The sequence below is a fragment of the Drosophila kikkawai genome, chromosome 3R (assembly GCF_030179895.1).
Source record: "Drosophila kikkawai strain 14028-0561.14 chromosome 3R, DkikHiC1v2, whole genome shotgun sequence".
Taxonomy (NCBI): Eukaryota; Metazoa; Arthropoda; class Insecta; order Diptera; family Drosophilidae; genus Drosophila; species Drosophila kikkawai.
The window spans coordinates 30,187,337-30,211,777 of record NC_091731.1 but is presented as its reverse complement, the minus strand read 5'-3'; the positions used below and the strand labels follow the sequence as shown (position 1 = coordinate 30,211,777).

At 42.5% G+C, this 24,441-nt stretch overlaps 2 protein-coding genes across 2 annotated transcripts in view; one reads left to right on the top strand and one right to left on the bottom strand.

Annotated features, from left to right (window-relative positions):
* LOC108077621 (cytotoxic granule associated RNA binding protein TIA1) overlaps positions 1 to 8,552 on the top strand; it is a 93,304-nt gene extending 84,752 nt beyond the window's left edge. The window contains 5 exon segments of the mRNA XM_070287311.1: positions 2,668 to 2,770; positions 2,866 to 3,058; positions 4,748 to 5,095; positions 5,265 to 5,433; positions 5,491 to 8,552. Coding sequence (XP_070143412.1) covers positions 2,668 to 2,770; positions 2,866 to 3,058; positions 4,748 to 5,095; positions 5,265 to 5,433; positions 5,491 to 5,877 — 1,200 coding nt within the window. The 3' untranslated portion in view covers positions 5,878 to 8,552.
* A 6,144-nt stretch (positions 8,553 to 14,696) lies between these two features.
* LOC108077642 (serine/threonine-protein phosphatase PP2A 65 kDa regulatory subunit-like) lies at positions 14,697 to 16,707 on the bottom strand. The gene is made up of 3 exons (XM_017171056.3): positions 16,002 to 16,707; positions 15,863 to 15,937; positions 14,697 to 15,808 (listed from the first exon to the last, which is right to left on the bottom strand). Exons 1-3 carry the CDS (start codon positions 16,641 to 16,643, stop codon positions 14,765 to 14,767), a joined length of 1,761 nt encoding a protein of 586 aa, XP_017026545.1. The 5' UTR covers positions 16,644 to 16,707; the 3' UTR covers positions 14,697 to 14,764.
* Positions 16,708 to 24,441: the final 7,734 nt, after the last annotated feature.

Genomic DNA, 24,441 nt, shown 5'->3' with positions numbered 1-24,441 from the left:
CCTCCACTTGAGCAAGATGAATTGGCAAATTGCTGGAGAGACTCTTGAGCCCCGAAATTGTGTTATAATCAACTCATTAGGGTCGCCCCGACATTTCGGAAATTGAATGGATTGGGCAGAAATTGGAGGCATTTTCACCTTTTAATTGAAGGCATTGTCTTGAATCTAATAAAGACTAAAGGAATCGATATTTAAGTAAATTTGGACCGAGTAACTTTATTTTTTATGAAAATATTGAATAATGATACCACATTCTTAATAGATTTTATATTTCTTCTTTTATAAAGCATTATTTTGATAGCTTTCTTTGCCATTTCATAAGCTTTCACCTCCTGTTTTCTAAGCAATTTACCGCCAAAATGATTGATAAAGTTTGTTGGCTTCAAAGACATGTCAAAGCTGGGAAACAGCGCTCGACCAAAAATGTCCGTTGCACCCGGGAAAAGTTTTTTGAGTGTGCGTGGGTGCGTCTGTAGTCAGGAGTTGGGCATTGCATTAGCCCTGGTCAAAGTTGCTCCTGCACTATCCTCCCCCGCTGTCCTCAGACAATCAGGGCAAAAGCGAGCATTTTGTTAAGACAATTTCCATTGACACATAAGATTGCAATTGGAATTGGCAAAAAAAAAAAGAAAGGAAGTGCACTTGAAGTGACTGTCTCTTCTGCTGATAAGTCCTGAATGATGTTTCCCGCAGCGAAAAGCTAACAACATGGTCAGGCAATGGCTTAAAGCCCAAGTAGAGTAAACTGTGAAATATTTAAATAACATTTCATGCCCGGCGGGAAATCAGAGGATGAGAGATGGCAAAGGGGTCGCGGCATTGTTTGCTGGACTTGTTCTTGTTGTGGTTGAACGTGAGTTTATATATATATAACACAATGTATAAACGTGTGTGTGTGTGCCGCAATCAACGATGCGTATCGCTTAAAAAATGTAAAATTTATAGTTTATGCAAATATGAAAAATGCAACTGGCAATGCATAAAAATGCGCACGCACGCAAACTGAGCGACGTTGCTCGGGAAATAAACGCATACTTACACACACAATGCACACCCCACACACCCCACATACCCCACACACACCGCACACATGCAGACATTAAATTACGGCCAAAGTTGGGCGACAGTTGCGTGGTTTATCGCTGACGGGGCAGGCACTCAATTGTTGACTTTTGCTCAAGTGGTTAAATTAAAGGCCCAAGAAAACCAATACACGGCAATTTATGTTCGAGGAATTCGCGGCATTTATATAAATGACATTTTCTTTACAAAAAAAAATGCATATTTAATGGGGACAAAAATGCGAAATATGCAAATAAAACACTCATTGAATTCGTTGAAATCAAGGGAAGTGAATATTAAGTGTATCTATCTGGACAAAGTTTTTATAATAAAAATAAATATTTAGCTTAATAGGTTTATGGGGTAATTTATAATAGTAAATCTATCCCTGAACATTTAAGAAAAAGATGGAAATCTCTTGAAACGCTTGGCAATTAGAGACATTTTTCATTAAGATTCACTCTGCAGAACTCAGTCAAGTTTTCCCCTTCAAAGTTCAACTCCAGTTTTTTGGTTTGAAAACGTCGTTTTTTCAGCTGGATCACGTCAATGCCGATTCCGAGCATTGCACGTCGCAGACCCCGCCACAAAGACTGAGAAAATTAATGGAAAAAAAAAAGAAAAGGCGGTTAGGTGCCTAGTTACAGCTACAGTTTCAGTGGCTGCCAACCGCAGTTGGTTACGGATTTAGGTTTCGGATTCGGCTTCGGATTCGGATACGGATCCGAGCTTCCTGGTTCGCCTGGGCCGCCATTTAAGGAACGTGCAATGAGCAGCTGCAACGTCTGAAGCGCCGCAAATGCCATTATTGCGTTGCATTGCTTTCCGTCTTCGGTCTTTCGGTTTGCCGCAAGTAAATTGCTATGAAACGCCCACCCTGGCGAACCCACACACATACAGTCACATGCTCTCTGGCACACACACATTGAAGGCAGACTGCATGCAAGGACCTTCTGGCAGTTGCAATCATTTCGGCATGAATCACGTTTGATACGCACGAATTACCTTTTATGCGAAATTGAAATTATAATTTGTGCACGGCCTTGTAAATGCTACGTCGAGGACCTTCCTCCCGTCACCTTTCATTCCCTCTCCCTCCATCAGCCTCATGTACTTCACACACACACACAGTCGAGGAAATCAAAGACCGGCTAGAACGTCGGCTAACCACAAGGAGCAACTTTTCAGCGATTGTTTTCTCTTTTCTTTATTTAATTTTTTTTTCCTATTGCCTTAGCTGCACTTTAAAAATTTATAAAATATTATTTCTTTATTATTTTTATTATTGAAAATAAGTTCTTAGAGTAATATTTCGGTACTATAAGTTCTTTTAATCGTTTTAATATTTATATTTTTATTAAAGTTTCTTTTAGCAAGTATTAACATTTTCTCTAAGTGCCATTTTGTTGTATTAATGCCTTTTCCTTAACACTTTCCAAGCTGTTTGTTTATAAATTTTGGGTTGCCTTGGCTGAAAAAACAGAAGCTGTCTTTGGCCAGAGACTTAGCAGCCGCTGTAAGCGGCTTAAGCGGCTAGACAAACCCGCGAAAATGGCGCTGGGCTTTTAGCTAATTGCTCTCTCCATTTAATTTGGCTCGTTGCAGGAGGCTGAAACCGCCATTACCGCCATGAATGGCCAATGGCTGGGCTCGCGCTCGATACGCACAAATTGGGCCACCCGAAAGCCGCCGGCAACCAAGGCAGACAGTGAGTATCCTTATCCTTAGAGTCTCAGAGTCCTCGTCCCGCATTCCACTCACCGATGTCATTGTCACCGCCATGTTAATCTCCGCTCGTTGCAGTGAATGCCAAGCCGCTGACCTTTGACGAAGTCTACAACCAGAGCAGCCCCACCAATTGCACTGTCTACTGTGGCGGCATCAACGGAGCCCTGTCCGGCTTCCTCAACGAGGAAATACTGCAGAAGACCTTCTCGCCCTATGGCACAATACAGGAGATACGGGTCTTCAAGGACAAAGGATATGCATTTGTGCGGTAAGTGGAGTGCGATAAGAAAAACATTAGGATATTCTTGGTTACTTGGGCAGGCATAAATAATATTGTTAAGCTGGTTTATTTAATTAAACAATTATTTCTTTTTATCCATTAAATTTGATGTAAACTTCTTTTCAACTGCAGCTTCATAAATAAAATAAAACATAAAAGCGATCGGGCAATCGATCAAATAATAGAGCAATCAATGAGCGTTCCCACCTCCGCTTAATATTTTTTTTGTTGTTGTGTGCCCTCAAAGGTATACTACATTAACCCTTTGTTGCCCGCCATTTTGATTTGGCTGCTCTCTATGTGCGTGAACTGCGGTCTGCGGTGTCGCTTCATTCCCATTGTCGTTGTCGTCGTCGCTGAGTGCACACACGCCCGCCACATCAGCATGTCATTGTGTGCGTTAGCCCCCTCCATCCGAGCCACCCGCCGTTAATAAATCAACAACACTTTTACACTCAACAACAACAATCACAACAACAAGAACAGCAGCAAAAACGAGAGGCAAATTTGAAGTTACAAACAGAACAATGAACCGCAATAACAGCGACAACAACGATGGCAGGGCAAAAAAAAGGGAGTACAAAAAAATATTCCCACATTGCATCGAGTGAGCAACAAACAAAAAAAAAAAAGGAGAGGAGCAAGGACCAAGGAGTCGGTGGTACCGTAGGAGCATTGGTTGTGGCGCCGGTGGTGCTATGGTGTCGGTGGTGGAGATCGCAGCTGCCGTCACGAATGCTGATAGGGTTTTAATGGCAGCCGTTGGCCCACGACGAACCGAGCTCACCCCACCGCAGCCAAACGGCGGGATATGGATATGCTTTATGCACTTGAAGAAAATATTACAAAATTAGGCTCCATAAATTAAATTACAAAAACTACAACCTACAAAATAAGGAAGGATTTGTTAGAATTTTAATTTTTAATTAAATAAAGAGAGGAAAGAGAGATCGATTGTTGTTTAAAATTATTAAAGAAGACTAGGACCTTTTTCTAACCAAGATCTGGTCTTTGGGGTCTAAAGCTAAAGAAATGTAGACCTTGATCTTGTATTTACATTTATTTTTCTATATATTTTAGGCAAGTGTAGGAGGCAAGTGTGATGAGGTTGGGGTAACAAACGCATTGCAGTTGCCGGCCATGTCCATGGGCGCCTTTTGTGCACTGCTCCAAAACTCATTTGTGTGTTGCAAACGTGATGCAAAAAAGCGAGGGGAGATGGTTGCTGGCGAGAAAGTGAGCAGGGAGAAGCGGCAGGAGTAGAAGGAGGGGCCAGGAGCAGAGCGGAGGCATTGTTTGGCATTTTGTAACATAATGAGCTCGGGGACTACAAGTGCAGCAGCAGCTGTGGCAGAGTTGCTGCATCATTATAGCCAATCCGGCAACAACGAAACAATTCCACAGACGCTTGTACCACTTTTGCGCTTTGCTGCCGCAGCGGGTTAAGCGGAAATTAAACCAGGCCAATCTGCTAAATGTAAAAAAAAGAAGTAAAGAGAAACTTGAGTAAAAGAAATAAACTCCAGCTAAAATAATTCAACTTCTTTTTATAGAGGTGGCATAAACAAAAGTAGTTGATAATATTATTAGTTGCCTAATAAAATACCTCATTCAAGCTTAGTTTGTGCCAATGAACCCGCTTAATTATAAACATGTGTTTTTTATTGTCTTTTACAGTTTCTCTACCAAGGAGGCGGCCACCCACGCCATCGTGGCCGTGAACAATACAGAGATCAACCAACAACCGGTGAAGTGTGCGTGGGGCAAGGAGAGCGGCGACCCCAACCACATGTCGGCTATTGCCGGTCAGGCTCTGGCCCAGGGATTCCCCTTTGGCTCAGCGGCGGCAGCGGCGGCCGCAGCGGCTGCCTACGGACAGCAGGTGGCCGGATACTGGTACCCGCCGGCACCGACATATCCGGCGGCAGCTCCCGCCAGTGCCCTGCAGCCGGGTCAGTTCCTGCAGGGGATGCAGGGCTTCACCTATGGTCAATTCGCCGGTTACCAGCAGGCCGGCTATATGGGGTGAGTTGAGCCATCAATAACTAAATTTTATTTTAATTTATAAAACATGAAAAAGTTATATGAGAATTTCGAAAAATGTTATTGTTGATCTAAATTTGTATGCAATTTTGATTAGTTTTTAAGAAGCTTAAATTAATGCAACTCGGTGATTTAAATTAAATTATTGCAGAATGGGCGTCCAGCTGCCTGGAACCTGGCAGAGTGTGCCGCCGCAACCGCAGCTGGCCAGTGCAGCGGCCGCCACCGCACCGCAGATCACACAGAGCGTGGGCAGCGCCCTGCCCCCCGCGGCCGGAGTGGTGGCCTATCCGATGCAGCAGTTCCAGGTCAGTCCGCAGGTGAGTTGGCATGGCTTTGAGGATTTCGCTGGTGCCTAACGCTTGTGAATCGCTTAGCTGGCGGAGGATGAGTGGCTGGCGCCCAGTTTGCTCGTGTAGCTGCCATGAGGGATGGCCATGTATCCCACACAGCATCACCAGCAGCAGCAGCAGCAGCAACAGCAGCAGCCGCAGCAACATGAGCAACAGACGTCCGGAGAGTATGTGAAGGAGCCGCCCTACCAGCAGCAGCACCATCCCCTGCAGCAGCCCCACAGTCACTCCCATCACCACCCCCATCATCACCAGCAGCAGCAGCATCACTACATTCCCCAGCTGTACTATCCATCGCATTGGGTGCAGCAGCAGCAGCAGCAACTTCCGCAGGTAGCAAACAACGAGCAACAGCCGCAGCAGCAGCAGCCGGCGGCGGTGTCGCAGGTTTACGGCCTGCCCGAAGTGTAAAAGGCTTCAGGATTATGTGGCCATGGACGCACATATTTCCCCGTATGCCTCGGAACCCAGATCTAACCCTAGACTAAGTACTCAAGACCGATGCAAGTGCAACAGCAACAACCACACTGGCCAGACAGTGCAATAGACATAATTCCAGTTGATCTAATCAAGCGAAGTCGAGGTGGGAGATTGCCCAAAACCAAACCCAAAGTTATGAATGTGTGTTATTTGTGTCTATTTTTGGTGGGGACCTGAACCCCCAATCAAAGCAGTAAACCAGACAAAAAGTTTAAGAAAAACAGAAACCAGAAGCTCTAAATGTATTTTAGTAGGTATAAACATATACACGAGTATAAAGGTATGTATATACCAGAGTAAGAATAGAGTGGGTGCTATATAAAGAAGGTAGTTATGATTTACCAAGGCTTGCCGTTTCACATTGCAAAAGAAAAAGGATACCAAAGTATGAGCGGAAGTAAAACAAACGCTAATTATTAAGCCTAGTCTAAGCCGAAATAAATAGTCTAAGCCCAGAGAAATAGAAAATATTAAGTGGGAAAAGTGTTTCGTTGACTGAAAAATTCGTTTTGACAATTTTCAACCCATGCATCTTCGATGCCGTTCACAAGTCCGATTGTTGCCATGAGTTGACTTCGCAATAGAACCCATTCCGACGATCATTTCACGCCGATATATCGATATATTGACGTGCATAGGCATAAGAGTTAGCAAGTAGTCCAGGGCAAGTCAAATGTTCCACCATTAGCTTCGATCAGTTGATTCACAATGATTATGAGTGTTTATCCAGCATTATCTAGAGAAATATCAACGTAAGCGTAACTGAGTTAAGCACCGACAACCACACACCAGAAATCGAGTAGAAAATTGCACTGAATACCGAACGAGCCCGATGGATCGAGCCACAGATTGTACCAGTAGATGGACCCGTGACTAGATAAAACTATATATACTGAACGATATTCAAACCAGAGGCTACACACCCACACTGAGCACAACCATACACCCACACACAGCGTATTCATGTATCGGTGTTTGTGTAACGTGTAAATGTACTAAGGGGTATACCTACATATAAGAAAAACAGGAACACAAATGGGCAGCAGGCAACAGCAGCATAAATCTAGCGAAATATTTAGACAAGGATATGATGAGAAAACGTGTAGCAAAAGCAAAATACAAAATGTAGTCAATGTTTAGCTAAGAATCTTAAGTGTAACTGTAAAACTATACACTAAATGTAAACCTAAACACAATTATTTATGGTATTTACAGAGGCGAAAACTGCAAATGAGAAATTTTGAAATGAAAAACGGAAGAGAAACCAAAAACGAAAACGAATACAAATTGTAAACTATTTTATACATACCGAAAAACCAAAAATGTATGAATCAAAATTAGAGAACTTTCAATTGGGTCAGGAAGGGGGCAAAGGAGAGGAAAGTAGAGTAGAGCCAAGGAAAAGCGAGTCTAATTTCTATAAGTTGTGATGAGAGCAAATCGATGTTACGGACAAAGGAAACTGATTTATTTTTTCAACTTGGCCTGACGTGTTTTTTGAGAGCCATCGACAAAACTGTGCATCGGCGAATGCATCACTTTACATATATACAAATCTATATATATACATATATATATATATATATATATATATATACACCTATATACTAAATGTTATTTGAGCAGACAAGAAAACTGTGTGCGAGAGCAAGCAAGCTATGCATATAAATATAAATATATATATAAATAATTAAAAGTATATGGCGAAACCAATGGAAATTAAATAAAATTGTAGCTGAACATATGTTGGAAATGTTGGAAAATTATGGTAAATTACGAAATAAATATAATGAAGCGATGGAAGAGGAGAAAGTGAAGGGAAAAATCAGAAATACTCTACGACATATACATAATAGCATAATTATATTTAATTATGTAAACTTAGTTACGGTGTAAGCAAAAGGAATATAAATAAATGATTCAATGTTGTGTATGTACATATAAAGTATATTTAAAAAAAGAAACCAGATCTATATAAAAAAAATCCATATAATTACAAACAACAGCAATATGCGCGCATAACAAAGGCAGACTAACTAAAAGAAAATTGTATTAATATTTGCATATAAATGTAAAAAGCCCAATGCAAACAAAGCTGCCGGAGAGCATCTGTTTTGCATAGGCCGGCGCAGACATATGATAGATCATAAAATAGCCCCATCAGATCCAACCAACCAACCAGCCCAACAACCCAACAACACAGAGTCAAGCACACTGCGGATATAACATATAATTGCATTTGTGACAGCAGCAAACATACATATATACATACGAGCAGCATACATATATATGGTAAAAAGTGAATTATGAAAGGTGTGCAAGCAAAATGCCATAATTATGTTAAGCGCCTATCAAAAGCCTATCCAATTCAATCAAAGCCGAACGAAGCCCCCAGAACAAACTCACAAATACACACTCACTCAGCTATGGACAAACACACACACACACACAAGCACACTTGAGTGTGTGGCTGCAAACACGTTAATATATGCATAGAAAAAGGCGCTGCCAGCGATTGCAGCCGTGCAAGAGAGAAATAATCAAATAAAATGGAAAAATGTTAATCAAAAAACAGAAAAACAAATTAAAAAAAAACAAAAAAAAAACAAGTACAATGACGTCTTTTTATTTCACAAGTGGTGTAAAGTGGAACAAAGGTTTAAATAAATTATTAAGAGGTTTAATAAGGTAAGTTAATTAGGGAATGTGGAGTCGGAAATAGAACAAGTTTTGTCAACGCTAAAAACAATTGGAAATCAAATTGATTTTTGAAAAATTTGTAGTTTCTTTTTAAAATTATTTTAAATAGTAAATAAAATTCTTGACCTATTCTAAACAATTTCGAATTAATGTATCAAACGTTATGGCAATTATTATTGTCAAAGCGGTTAATAATGTGGAGCCATATTTAATTTATAGGTTTTTACAAAGTTTTCTCTTCAATATATTTTTAACCGATACTCCCAAGCATTCCCGAGCACAATCTCAATATTTTCAGGACCTTAAATTATTGTTAATTTCCACCCAGTCTCCCCGATGGATCGCATGGAATTATTTCAGACCGATAAACTGCAAATGAATTTGCAATGCTAATTGGAAATAAGAGAAAAGCTGCTCCGAAGTCACCCGCCCACATTGGAACCCGATGCATTTCTGCCCCGCATTTTGGTGCTGCTGCCATTGTGCACTTTTTCCCTCACCCGTGGGCAATCGTTGCACGCCAGTCACGTAAAATCAAAATTTCCCCCCCACATGTGAGTGCACCTTTCAACTGCGGGGTACGTACATGCATATACAAAAAAAAAAAAAGAGTCTCTGGCATTGCGGCTCATTGCACAACGGAACTGTACAATTTCAATATTTTACTGCATTTTCCACTTTGGCCGTGTCTCTGGACCGCCGGCCCCTGTTATCCTGTCCGCTGGTCTGCCTCCTGCCAGAGGACAACCAGTCGTCGTTTCAGTGCCAGTGGCAGTGGCAGTGCCATTGCCTGTTTAATATGCGCGCACAAAACGGCACGGTGGCGAAATATAAATAAAACAAATAGGCCCCCGTTTCACTCTTGCCCCCACTCCCTCCCCTCCTCGGGCGCACAATGCATAAAGTGCACATGTTACTCATACGCCCCGTTGGCCGCGCAAACGCAACTCGCATCGAGCTCGAAATTGGGCGCCCCTTGGATTCATGAATCAGCCAAAATGATGGTCGGGGGAAGCTTTTCATTCGGCACTCTTGAAAGAGAAGGGGCGGGGGGCAGGGCTTCTTAACAAACACTTGACTCACTTTACAGCAGTTTTAGTGGATAATTCTTTATACCGCCCTGCCATGCAAAATATTTGGCAATAAAAACTAAGCGCATAAAATTTCACTGCATCGTGTCTTTGTTTCTCTCCCTGCTCTTTAGAAATTGTTTGGATTTTGTTTCCTTTTTTTTTTTTTTGCCCTTGTATATATATTTTGTGCAGTGCATTATGTACGGTAAAAGGACAACTGCAGAAGTGCACCTAAGCTGCCAAATATAAAAACTCTCTGCTGCCGCGTAGAGTTTGCATGAAGATTTTCTGGGGCTTATTACGAGGGATATTCTCCAGCCAGCCAGAACCTTAACGATGCCCGAAGGCTGAATGCCTTTGTCTCTCGTGTTTCCCCAACTTCCCGAATCGCAATTCACCTTCCACCTTTTTATGCTCTTTTAATAGCACTTGTTTAGCAAGCAAACAACGCTGGCAACTTAAAAAACTCTGTCGCTGCTCCATGCTAAAAATTTTTATAGCAAAACTTTGAGTGTTTGTCTGTTTTATTAACCGTGCCTGGCTGCTGCCTCATCCGACTCCGTGGCGCTGCCAAAGTCAAAAGCCCAAGTTTTCGTCCTGTCTTATTCATAACACACACACACCCATATATGCGGGGACTGCACTTATGCTGCACCACCACCAGGGCAGGACTCTTAGCGAGCATTTTATGTGTGTGAGCCGTCTTGGCGAGGGCTGCTGCATTAATTGATGGCAGTCCTTACTCCTCCAGATGTCCTAACTAAGCTAGCCATGATCGATGTCAGCGCGGATAGTAAAAGGGATTATTTTTAATCAGATTTCATAAAAAAATGTAAGCTTATTTAAATTTTTAATTACAAATAAGTCTGCTCTTAAGTTTTTTTCAAAATATATACAAACAAAAGCCTAACTTAGTTCTCTATTTATTCTTTAAATTCATTAAATCAAACCCTTTTTTTGCCCCGTGTGATTTTCACCCGCCATTAAGCTGCAATATCTCTCCACCATCGCTGCACCACCATCACCATCAGCATCGCCAGCACCGCAACGACAAACAACAATCTCGTTTTCAGAAAGCAAACGCTAATGACAAAATGCTAAAATTTGCCCAGCACTTGCCGGCGGTAAAGTATAGGGGAAGGGGGGGAGTGCTGGCGCTAGAGGGGGCGTTGTCTGGAAGTGCGGCCAAAAACCGCACAAGAGCGAGGCATCCATTAATTTTCGCACAACCGCAAAATTCAAAATTGTTTATAAAGCTACGCAGGATGCGGCAACGGCAGCGGTGGCATCGGTGACACGTGCGGAGATAGAGAGCAGTCCTGCTATCTCACTACCTTAACCCGTTCGTGGCCAAGGACAAAAAGCGAAGCGCAGCGGACCCAAATTGAAATGAATTTTAACGAGTCAAAGCGAAAAGTGTCAGCAAGTAAGGGGCGTTCTCTGGGAAAATATCTAGCTGAAGCTGCTTATCCCAAAAGCACGGAAAGAAATTTTAAATAAAATATATCTGTCATATCTATGAAATAAAGTAAGCCTTAAAAAGTCCTCTCAGCTTACTTATATTTTTAAATTCTAAAAATATTCAATATTCTATTGACTTTCAATTTGATCGTTCAAAGTTTTGAATCCTTTTGTTCCCAGTGCACTCTCTATTTATCTTTGCAATCTCACTCCCTGTCGGTTCGCTGCGGGGCCACTAAATTATACGCAGCGTGGAGAAGAGGATGCTCCAACTCAAATCTCACTCCTCTTCACTTTATTCGAAATCCTGTTCCCATAGTCCTGGCCCTGGTCCTGGTCCGATGCGTGGGCCAAGTTTTTAGCGCGATATCCGACGGAGCTTCCTCTAAAATTGCGAACAAATTACGCAGAAAACTATTATCGTTAGGAGCATATGTGACGCCGTTAGACAGAAAGCCAAAGGCCCGATCCGGAGCAGGGCTAACACACCTAACACACCCGGCACCCGGCACCCGGCGCACCTCCCTGCTGCTGGCGGCCATGGCAAATGACTATGACAACGGCGCTTGAGTACCTAAATGCAGCTCCAGGACTCTGTTACCCTTCCCACTCTCCCCGCCGAGCTCTTTTTGGCACACTCTTCATGCTGGGCCCGCCTATTTAGCTCTGTCGCATGTGCGACGCGGTGTGGTGGGTGCGCGGTATGTGCATATGCAATAACCGCCAGTGCCACCAGCGGCTCAACCGCCTCCTCTTCCTAGTTCAAAATCAACGGCACCATCAGCATCACCAGCGCTGTAGCGCGGTTGGAGCCATCACAAATGGACGAGCTCGCTTATTGTCTGCTTTTGTGTGCATCCCGAAAACCTCCTGGCTCCGTCCGCGCTCCTCGATCGCTGGCTGCGTGGAAATTGCTTTGCCATGTTAATGTTGTTAGTTGATTTCAGTTTTGGCTTTCAAAGCCGCCGTTAACCCGGGGAGTGGACAATAGGGTCACGGCGGAAGGGAACATTCGGAGGTGGGGAGCGAAAACAGCGAGTGCTAGAGGGCTGGTTTTCAGGTGATGCCCGCAAAGAGCATTGCCAAAATTGTTAAATACATGCTATCCAAAAACACCCAGCATGAGGGCACACATGAGAACACTGAGAAAAAAGTTGTATATTACCATAAAATAATTAAAGAGTTATCTTTTGAAGGAATAAATTTATCAAATATTTTACAGCTTGCAAATTGATAAGGTAGAAGGCCTTCTTTTTCACCAATAAATCCACTAATACTTCCCTCTGTGTAAGTTTATGCCTTTGAGTTATGATCTGGCTTCTAATTTTGGTAGGTGGGTGGCACAGCTACACCCACTTTTAATGGTAATAAAATCTAAAGCTGCTTTTGAGCGGTCATGAATTCGTTGAACCGTTGCAGCTGCTGGCGCTGCTGGCTCTAACGGAAGGCGGAAGGCGGCTGATGTCCATCCGGCGGTGCGACAAAATGGCCGCTGTGCGCAACGGAAGTGCACTAAACTAAACTAAGCCAAATTAATTGCCAGCTGTGGTTTAATGTGCCAAACAAAACTTTGATTGCGCCCCCAGATACGAGATGCGAGCCATCCGAGCTGCATCATTTGCATATTGAACGCAGTCCTCAGGGAAAGGCTCCCCCAAAAAACATGAAGTATTCGACATGGAAAGCTATTAATTCCTACCGGAGACTTTATTAAAGACAAACACACACATACAGCCTGTTTGAAACTGCAATAAAACCGGTCAAAACTTAACCCAGCCCGCAAAACATCTAAGCCCCCAAAAAAAGGAGTCAAAAAAGGAAAAAACCTACGAGCATAAAAACAGGAAGAGAGTGCACAGTGCCACAGTACGGGAAAATTAATGGTTCTGACATGGAATTTTAATAAAAATGCTTGCGTCTAGATAGCGAGAGGTGAAAAACTGGCCAGATGCAGACTGCTAATGCTCCTCCAGCTACCGAACCGAACTCAACTGAGCTGCATTGCACTGCCACTGCCACGGAAGCTGCTGCTGCTGCTAGTGCTGGTGCTGTCATAATGCTGCAATTGTTCATTATCCACTAATGAACAAAAAGTGTGTGAAAATCGCACAGACAAAAACCAAAATGAAGAAAATGCCGCACAGCTCGCTGAGAGAGATGAAAAAGGAACAGCGGCGAGTGACACACGAGGGGGTTAAGGCCTGCGGATGGGGGTTAAGAGAAAAGGAAGGCCTGGAACACGTTGCTCTGTCAGCAGGCAAAGAGTCAGTGCACTGAGGGAAATTGGTATAATTATTATAAAATTATTTCATAACAATTTAGGTAATAATATTTTCCACCTGGTTGGAATTCCAGCAGAGATATGACTGATTAGAACCCTTTTTAAGACCCAGTAAATTTGGCTTTAATTCCTTTTACTATGAAAATAGTTCGGCAAGTGCAGGTGCCAGCCAAGTAGCATTGGCTTTAATTTGCGCTGCTTCTCGCACGTTTTCTTATTTGCCATCTGTATTGAGGCCAGGAGGCAGGGGACCAAGACTGGGGGACTAGGACTGGGATGTGAAACTGAAACGGCGGAGGGGGGGGCCAGGTCTGGAGGCCGGACTCTCTGAGGGTCGGCAGACGTTGCTTTGAGTGCATTACGTGGAATTTTTGAAGCACTTAAGCTGCTCCATAAAATGCTGCCGTTGCTGCTCCTGCTGCTGGTGCTCCTGGTGATGCCGTTTGCTTTGCAGCTCCCAGCTTTCACGTGTGACAGTTGCAGTTGCCGCCGCCCAAGTTCTGTGCCTTTGGTTCTCGGTCCTCGGTACTCGGTCCTCGCCTCTCGGCGGATCCTTGGTGGGTCGCTGGCGCTTTTGTCTGCGGCGTTTTTGTTCGTGCGGCATTTTCTAATGACAATTGTTTTGCAATATAAATTGCACAAGTGCGCAATATTTGCCTTTGTTTATGCGAAAACTTCAGCATTGCCTAGACTCATGCGCCTGACACCTGCCACCTGCCCACCAAAACAAAAAAGGCGAACACACACACACAGAACACTCAGTACCACCCAGATATATAGAAGAAATCCAACCATTTGTCTCGCTCTGCACGTCTCTTGTGCTTGGCCAAGGACCCTACCTCTTTCTCTCCTTTATCTCTGCTCGCAATTCTCGGAGGCTGCTGTTTCTTGTTTCATTACGCCGACAGAAATTCCCGAAAGCCAAGGCAAGGCAGCGAAGCAGCAGTTGCATTCAATGGCTTTTGTAGGGGTCGTGATATTTGCTAAATTAAATGACGTGAGTTATGAGATACGATTGTTTGACCGGGTTTCTCTTCAGCCCCAGTACACAAGACATGTTGCAGGTTATGACACACAAAGAAATAGGAGAATTTCATTTGGTAATGGCTCAACTGAAGTCTAAAGTGAACTTGATATCTTTGTTACTGATTAAAGACGCAGTCATGTTGCAGAAATTAAATATATAATATTTTCGGGCAAATAACAAAAAGTATAGATTAAATATTTTTTTCTAGAAATAATTATAGCCTTGTTGTTATTAAATTCAGTTTAAAAATATAATAAAATAAGATGAAACCATTGATTAAGCTGCTGCTATACCGGCAATAGCCTGAGCCGCAAAATACTTGACGTCCGCATCCGTGTCCACGTTCAGTTTGTCAAGAGTTGGCTTCACTAGCACCTCTATGACAGTGCCCTCCAGGAAGGGGGAGATCTTCTGCAGGGTTTTTGCCACATTAAAACGAACATTGGCAATGGGATCGTCGGCGAGTAGGATAATTGTGGGCAGCAGCAGTCTGGCGGTCATATCTGTGCCGCAGACCTCGACCAAAACGCTCAGGCCGAACAAGCAGGTTATTCTGTGCAAATAGTTCATGTTATCCGACATACCCAGGATCATGGGAATAATGGCCTGCTCCGCCCAGGGAGCTCCGAACAGCTCAACCAATTTCTTCATGTTCAAAACGGCAGCCTCGCGAATGGCAAACACATGATCATTGAGCCAGCGCTGGCACAGATGGCTCAGCTTCTGGTCAAAGAACTTCGGTCCCAGCTCACCGGCCAGAGCGGGCATGTACTCAACGATGGCCAGTCGCACCCGCCACTTGGAATCTTCGGCCAGCTCAATGATTGCGGGCAGCAGCGACTCCGACACCTGCTGGATGCCAATGATGTCGTTGATGCTGTGCAAATTGGAGACAATGTTCATCCGCACTTCCGGGCAGTTGTCGCCGAGTTGAATGAGGAATAGGTGGAGCAAGTGCTGCATGGTTTCGTAGGCCCCAAGTATGGGACTTAGTCCCATGATGACCGAGGCCAGAGCCGACCTGACATGCGAATTCAGATCCGAGACCAGCTCGCGAACACAGGGCAAAATGCAGCTGAGTATGAGCTGCACCTGGTTGGCCTTTGTTAGATTAGCACAGAAATCCCTAACCTTAGAGGCCATAGCAGCGCGTACCTCAGCCTCTTCATCCTTGAGCAAACACTCGAAGGTTGTCAGCAGGCAGACTTCAGTAATCTCCGGACCCACCGCCATCTGCAAGTCCACCAACTGATCGGCGACCATACAGCGCACGCGCCACGACGAGTCGCTGGCGCACTGACGCAGTGTGGGCAAGACCAGCTGCGAAGAAATTCTATTAACATTTAAGGATCTTAGCTAATTAAAATAGCTTACATTTTCCACATCGTCCTGCGGCAGAATCTGGGCAATGCCGACGCAAGCTTCAACGACCAGCAGACGAACAGAGTCCTGAATGGAGAAAGGAATCAAAATGTTTATAGATCTTCCCATAGTGTAAAAGATTTTGGCTCACCTGCTCATCATTAGCCAACTGCACAAGGCTGGGGATCAGGTCCGACTTGAGGTACTCAGTCTCCACGACCTTGCAGAACTCGCCCAGCTTACTGGCCGCCGCTCGTCGCACCATGGCCGTCCCGTCGTGGCACAGCTTAAGGAAGCTGGCGCGCAGTTCTGCCTTCACGGAATGAGGGACACGAGGATAGCAGACCGAGAATAGGGCGCAGGCCGAGGTGCGCGACGGGATCCAATCGTTCGAGACGAAACGTTGTAGTGTCGGAACCACATGGATCTCCAAATCCTGGGCGCTGTGCTCAGCTGCCACGGTGCGCAGAGATTCGACGGCCTTGTCTCGCACCACGCTCTCCTCGACAGTGGCCAAACTCTCGAGGGGTGGAAGCAAGTACATGGCAAATCCGGGACCGCCCACGAGACTTGTGAACTTTCCCAGTTGATCAGCCAGAGCCAGCAAGACCTCAACATCGTAGATGGCCTCGGTGAGGAAGGGTATCAGCTCGGAACGAGTACGCTCCTCGCCCAAGGCCTGAGCAATGGTGGACAGCTTCTTGATGGAGTTTAGGCGCACTTGCAAATCGTCGTTGTTCAACTGATCGATAAGCATGGCTATGGGATATAAGGAGTCGTCCGCAGATGACATATTTTCTAGTTTTTTATTCTGGTTAAAATCAAATCGTTTTTTTTTTTAATTTACTGATTTGATTAGTTTTCCAATGAAAATTAGATGATAAAAGATATTCATAGAATTGACATATCTATCTGAAATACAGAAAATCCGAATCCGAATAAATTTTGTGGAAGTGGAAACCCTTGTCCTAAATGGAGTCCGTTCTTGGTCTCCGAGTTACTTCAAGGTGACCGCTATGTTTTAAAATCACGTTATCCCTATTTGCATATCATTTCGCAAGTTAACGGCAAGTGCGCTTACCGCAAAACACACACACACACATATATATATATATATATATATAAAGGACTCAATTCCTTTAGCGGTGCGTGCATGTTTCTGCGGTTCTGGCAGTTGCAAGTTGTAAGTTGGCAGGCTGTCCGAGGCTGGTTTTAAAACCCGCTTCCAGCACTGCAAATATGTAACGTTCTGCTAATGTAAATTTATTGTTAAGCAAAAAGTGGGAGGTGAAAGAGGGGAGGGAAGGCCACGAACCACGTACGCCACGCAGGTCAACGAGGCAACCGCAGCGGCACCGCGGACGGGGCCCACGACACCACCACTAGCTCCGCCACCCCAGGAAGCGCCATCACCCACATTTACACTGGCAAAATAAGGGGATTTTTTTAAACATAGATAACAATTTCAAAACAGTTATTCCTCAAGTTTTATTTATTTTAATATTTTTAAAAAATATTTTGAATTTTTATCTGTAAAAAAAAATTTACTGATACATTTATACAACACGTAATATTATTTTTGTAGCCCAGTTTACATATTTTTTAAGCATTCCTTGTAATTTCGGACTTATTTTTTCCTTGTGCACCTCGACAGTCACCTGGCAAGTGCAGCGGCGTACAATAAATCTAATTTGCGTCGCATTTAATGACTTTGTCCAGGCCCCGGCTTCGGCCTTCGTTGCCAACATCAGCGTGAAAATAGTGGGGTTCCCGAATGCTGGCCCCTAACGAGGCACTAGGTGGATACCCGGGCTCCTGGCCAGGTGGACAGCAGATGGAGATGGTGACGGAGACGGAGCTGGGGCAGCAGAAGAGATGACATTTAAGCCGTTGTTGCCCGGACAATTTGAGCCAGCCATATTTTTAGGGAGCGTCGCAAAGTGCCTCATAAAGTAATTAAAAGCGTTAATTAGAATTATGTGACAAAGTTAATGCGCAAATTGTAAATTAAACAATGCGCGAAAAAGTTGTTTGGCTTTTAGGGTTGTGCTTTTTAAGCGTTAAGCCATCCAACTAGTATGATGGGCTTGTTAGCTGGACTAACAAGAACGAGTTTCAGCTACCTCTCTCTTGCTTTCATCAAAGGAAATTCCGCTGACTAAGCTAAAAAAAAATATATTTATATTTCTATATTCAATAAATTGTCGCTCATCTGACAAATGAATGCTTAAATTGGGGGCCTGACAAGAGTATCCCCAAAAACACACATGGGGCGTATTTATCAAGTATTGGAAATGAAAAAAGTAAAGTAAACCAGACACCATGAGTCTGTGAAACATTTGTTGCTTCGTGATTTGGCTGATTTATACTCTTTGATATGTGTGCCTCGAGCTCAGTCAAAGGGCCTGATAATCGAGAGTGGAGCAGCTTCATTGGCCTAATAAAATGCATGAAACGGCCGTTTTATCTTCAAGTTAAATTTATGTCTAGCATAGAAACTGAGATTATGCGAGGAACTTTAAGAATTTTATTTGAAAAAAGAGTGAAAAAAATATAGATCTTTAAGATTTATACATTTAATAAACACAAATTAAGCATTGTAAAATATTAAGCAACCTCTTTTTTAATTATTTCACAAAAAGCATCACCCATAAACCCATAACATAAAATACTTCAGTTAGTCCAAACAGTAATTTGCATATTTGATCCCATCGAGCCTGCCATACTTTAATATTTTTCCAATGTGATGGCATTTTTGATTTACAGCCCGCCAAGTAGATGTGCCTGGAAATTTTTAAATATTTCCACTGAAATAAATCCCCTCTCTCTCTCTCTGGGGGCCCAGCTAAGCGATCCTAATTTGCTTTGTATTCCGACTGAAGGCATTTTGCCCCGGCCCCTGCAGACATTCCCGCTCGGCCTCTGTGAGAAGAGGCATTCATTCATTTCATTTGATTTCGTTCCGTTCGGTTTTTGGATACGCATTTCACGAGAAATGATTTATTAAAATTCCACAACGCAGGAGTCGGCCGATGAGAGATGAGATGAGATCCTTTCGGGGCAGAGAGGAGAGAGAGTCTCAGCCTCAATGACATTAATAATGGAAATGCCTTTCAGCTGTCCCCGTCCCTCGGACGCTACTATGGTAAGTATGCAACAGTTTGGCATCGGGCTTTAAAATATTTAAGGCTACTCTCTCCGGCATGCATGCTAAACTTTGCCAGCAATTGACCTCGGTCAAACATAAACAAAAAGAGGCAAACCAAAAACCAGAAAGGAAAATTCATTCGCTTTGCCAAATTATTCAAGTCAAACAAGACCGACAACTCACCGGTTGTATTGCATAAAATATGCAACAGCCTTGTCCAGCAAAGCTTCAAAAGCTGGCCAAATTCTACGAGTTCGATTCGATTCTTCACCCACTCCCTCTTTATTTCCACTCGAACTAAAAGCATTTAAATTCCAATAAAATTATGTTGTTGCGGTCGAGGGGAAGGGCGACGCCTTGATTTACGTCTCCCCAGAAACCAGGCTGAATCTTTAATGAGAAGCCAACTAAACTGGTCAATACTCAGTGGTCACATCCTTGAATCACTTGGAGAAAATCAAAGCAACCTTGAATCGAGGAAAAATGATGTTAAGACTGCTAGCTCAAGGTATTTTTTGCTGTATGAAAATACTTAAGAGACTTGAAACATTATGTAAAAATATATAACCAATACATTAAATACTGCCACGTTTTTTAAGTGTTTTTAAATACCTTTAAAAGAATTTAATACATTTTTCTTTCTGCAGAACTTATAATAAATATTCAGAGACATTTTCAAAGTATACTAATTTATTTTGTCGTGTAGGATGTTGTCATTTTTGTGGCTGCATCTTTGTTGTTTTCTTCTTAGAACCTGGCACACGAACCCTAAAAGTACTCAGACTTTCCTCAGATGGAAGGGGATCCTTAGCAAAGACACTTTATTTGGTTTTGCGGGCATTGCCTTTAATTTTCCTGGTAAAAGTTTCGTTTGATTGAATTAATTGTTTTGTTATTCTTGGCAGCCAGTTAACCGAAAATTGTAAATTAATTGCTTGGAAACCAAAGCCGCACGCACACACGAACACAATGAGTGCGTGGGATGTATTGTAATTATTATCTTTTCATTTGCATAAAACTGATTACGAGTTTGGGAAAATTTAAATTTCAGCCCAGTGGCCTCTGTGAAGGAAACAACTAACTGCCAGATGGATAATTGCCATTATCTGATTACGGTTTATGCCGAATCGAATTTATTGCAGCAATTTACATACTTTTTTGTATTTCATTTTCAATTTTCTATATGGAAACAACGAAGGTTAACTTTCATTGCATGCCCCCCAATCCCTTTCATGGAGCACAAATAACAAGAAAATTATAGTACAGGGCAGCCAGAGGATATCAAAAAGAGCTGGCAACAAATTGCTAGGATAATTATATCAATAAATTTGATCAAAATATAATGCAAGGCAAGCCAAGGCAGGGCAGGGCTTTTGTTCATTTTCAATTCTCATTTGGCATTTACAAATTTTTCATTTGCATAAACTAAATGCACTTAAATAAAGTAATATAGTTTATTTAATTTTCGTTATTTGCTTTTAAAATGGTCGAATTTCAAAATGAGCATTTAAATTGATTTCTCTGGCTAAAATAAATTGCCTTTAGACAAGTGAGAATATCCTTTTCATTAAAATTGTATAAACAAGTAATTAGAGCTCTGCGTTTCATTTGCCAAATTATTATTTAAGGCTATAAATAATTGTATTTTCCCAAATATTAAGGCTTACAAAAAGGTAACTGGTTATAACAATCAAAAATTGAATCCTATTTCTGGCTTAAGGGCACCCTTGCACTCGCACTCGTAAAATATAGAAATATAATGCTGAATGATGCCAGCTGACGCTACAGTTTTTAGCGAGCCCGAGTGTGAGTCCCTGTACTTTATTACACTAACAGAGGCAGGTGCAGGTGCTGGGGCAAGCGGCAGCAACAACAAATGCCACTAATAACACCAATGCAGCAGCACAGACAAAAACAATAAATAAATAAAAAGATGGCATGGCTTTGTCATTGCCTTTCCCCTTCTATTTCAACATATTTCTGATGCTGATGCTCGCAAAACCGCAACGGTTGCTGCCTCTCCTCACACATACTCACAAAAGCCCACCACTACACAGACAATGCCGCAGCACACATTGAAGTTATAAGGCACATACACACAAAGGAGTACATTTTTCGCTTTTATTTGTTTTCACAATACGTACAAATACGTGTTGGTTTCACCGAGTGTCCATGTGTGTTTGTAGGGAAGGACGAGTGTTATATTTTCATTTTTCGTTGCTTTGAATTCGTCGCCCCAGCGAAAATTCCCAGAAATTTGTCTTCACACGCCTGTCAAACCGTTGCACCGCTATCATCTATTTGCTAGGCTTAACCGTGGTCCGAAATCCAAACACAGTGAAAAATAACAGTTTATTTTTAATAGCAGAAACTTAATTAAAAATTTAGAAAATTATTCTTTGACTTTATATATATTTGGGTAATATTTAGGATAACATCGTGCCTTTTTATTAAATAAGAAAGACAGATAACTGCACTTGACATGCTTTTAACTGGTCTACTTATTTTTGATTCAAAATCCTGTTAAATCCTTGTAATTAAAGAGCTTAATGAATTGATATAAAATAATATTTATGCTTTAACAATTACATAATTCTTTTATAATCCAAATTTTATCGAAATACAGCTAATTAAGGCAATAGTTTTTTCCTCAGTGCAGCGATCCCAGGTCCACTTAGTTGGCATGCGCTACCACAGACCAAAAAGCTTCGTGTACGTGGACACAACAAATTTCTGGTTCTGAATTTTTACAAAGTTTGCACTTTTTTTCGGGGCGCCGAAAGGGTTAAGGGCTGCATGGGCTAAGGGCCAAGGAGAAGCGGGTTAAGTGGGGGGTTGGGGGCCATATTTACTCTGCCCGCTGGACATTTGGGCTTGTGTACGGGGCTCCTTTGTTTGCCGTTACCGCTGCACGATTAAAATGTGCTCGACAAAGGAATTATTTAATACACGTTTCACCTTTTTGCCCAAGATTTTTATTTGCACTGTGTCGCATCTGGCATTCATATATATGTACATATATACATATACGTGTAAGTGTGTGTGCTGGTGTGCCAGTGTGTGTGTTTGTATCTGTGAGTTTGCCTCAAGTAAATAGCGTGTTGGTTACACATTTGTGTGCCCGTTTTTGGCTCTGCACAAATATTTGAGAGCAGGGAGTCGCGCTTACATCACGGCAGCGTTCTGCAGCAGCTGAAAATATAACGTATACGCAGCATTAGCATGCATACCTGTCCCTGTCTATCTCTGCGCACGAGTATTTGTCTAGGCGGTAGGTGTGGCGCTGCAGGTGTAAGTGTACCAGTATTCGTAAGGACACCCCTCTGCTGCTGCTGCCAGAGTCTCTGTGTGTGTGTGTGTCTGTATATTTGTGGTAAACGCTTAATGCTTGACAGCGTGCATGACTTTGATATAGGCAAACTTTTGGCCCATTACAATAAATGCAAATGTTAAGCAAACAGGCAACACTTACTGCAAGAGTTGCCCACAAGGCCATAAAAATACACACACACATCGCCAATGTTGAAGCGCGCAGACATAAAATTTATTTATTCAGCTTGCCAAAAATCCCACAGATAATAATTTCATTTACGCATTTCCACGAACCGAAACCGAGACGTCATAAAAATCAACAGAGTTCGCAAAGACCGATAAGTCTGCCATTATTCCATTGCTCTGATAAGCAGGCAGCAGCGCCAGGTGAACAAACAGGTGAACAAATCTCGGAGAGAAGGGCCCATAAAATTAGGCAAGCCGAGTAGAAGGAAAATCACAGGAGACAGCACACATCACAGACATCAATTCAACTTTAACTACATAAAAGGTAATGTCTGCACGGAAAGAAAATAAAGATATAATTAATCTTTATAAGAGAGTTTGATTTTAAGAGTCATATTTCCGGAGGAATACTTGAATTCAATGAAAAATTAATTCCAGAAAGGTGGAATGATGCAAGCTTGTTCCTAAATCTATTATGTTATTCAAGTTCCTTACCTTTTTATCTTAAAATATCTATAAAAAGCTGTACAATCCAGGAATTCCTCTCTCTCTGCATCCACTTACCTATCTATATTCACCTGTAAGCACTGCCGCTCAGCCATTTTCAGATTTTCCACTCACAATTATGCATAATACCAGCGCTTATCGCCCCTCCAATTGCCCGGAGAAAATGCGGTCATGGATTGGGGAGGGGGGAGGTCTATCCTATATGCATACACGATATCATAATCATCTATTAGCAAGGCAAATATCAGTGGATGGCCAACTGGATTCGCTCCATTCGGGTTCAGGCAGCAGGCGGCGGGCGGGTCATAAGTGCAGCATCATTTCCGTTACATATAAATACACTTTTCTGGTTCAATTGCGGCTGTTGGCCATGACTTGGCCGGCATTTGGAATCGGCCAAAGCATAGACATCGATATCGGCATCTTCCGCACGGCAGTCAACAGTCAACGAGCGCAATTTAAACTTGTTACGTGCTTCCAGCATCGTCATGTTCAGCGTAATGAAATGTGGAGCACAGATACAGGGATAAACAGGGAGAAAAAAATGTATAATATTCTTAGAATAATCCAAACAAATAAGGTACTAAATATCTTTATTCTCTCAGTGCACACACATACCCAGACACTTGAGTATCTTTAGCTAGTCAGACACGGCAGCATTTTTCTGCCTGATTTGAAGATGCCGTCTCTGGCCATCGAAGCGTGCCCTTTTATTACTATCCCATATCCTAGAATACTGGCGAGTCATGCCAGCTCCTTTTGTCCTCATGTGTTTATCGCGAGTTCGAAATTATGAATCTTTCCCTGTTGTAGGATTTTTATTTGCCAAGAAATTTGTATGCCTTTTGGCGTCATAGGGGATGATTAGGCTTATTTCAGTTACATTAAATTTAGAACATTTTTAAGCTGAACTTTAAGCATCCCTTATCCTTATTTTAGATAAATAAAGTGTTTAAATAAATTTGAAGTTGCTTTTATAATAGCATTTTAAAGAGTAAATACTATTTCCAAAAAGCAATGTTTGTCAAGCTTAAGGGCACTTGACCTGCCAAGCCATCAGCATATGATTTTCGTATATGTAATTCCTCCATTAGATACACAATACTTGTTTTTTGCCCTACCAATTTTACTGCCAATAAATAACCAATCGAAAGCAAATAGTGCTGCAAAAACATACAGCCATATAATGGAATTTTTAAGCTCCCCGGCAGCACAATGGGGAGTCAGCCCAGCCAACCGACTCATGAGCATTCATTCATCAGCCCAATCAATCTGCTGCCAGCAGAGGGAACCAATTTGAAATAAACTATGCGCAGACACCTTGCTGCCAGGAAAAAGCCACGAAGCCATCAACTCGGCACTGGTTGCCGTCCATAAGTTAGCCCAATAAATTCCTTTCGCATTTCGCCTTTCGCCATTCGCCTTTCGCTAGGCGTTT

Bases quoted from the DNA above. Each gene is read 5' to 3' on its own strand.
- LOC108077642 (XM_017171056.3), bottom strand. From the start codon at position 16,643: ATGTCATCTGCGGACGACTCCTTATATCCCATAGCCATGCTTATCGAT. The intron at 15,938-16,001 runs GTGAGCCAAAAT...TTCTCCATTCAG, and splicing joins AGTTGGCTAATGATGAGCAG to GACTCTGTTCGTCTGCTGGT. The intron at 15,809-15,862 runs GTAAGCTATTTT...ATTTCTTCGCAG, and splicing joins CGCAGGACGATGTGGAAAAT to CTGGTCTTGCCCACACTGCG.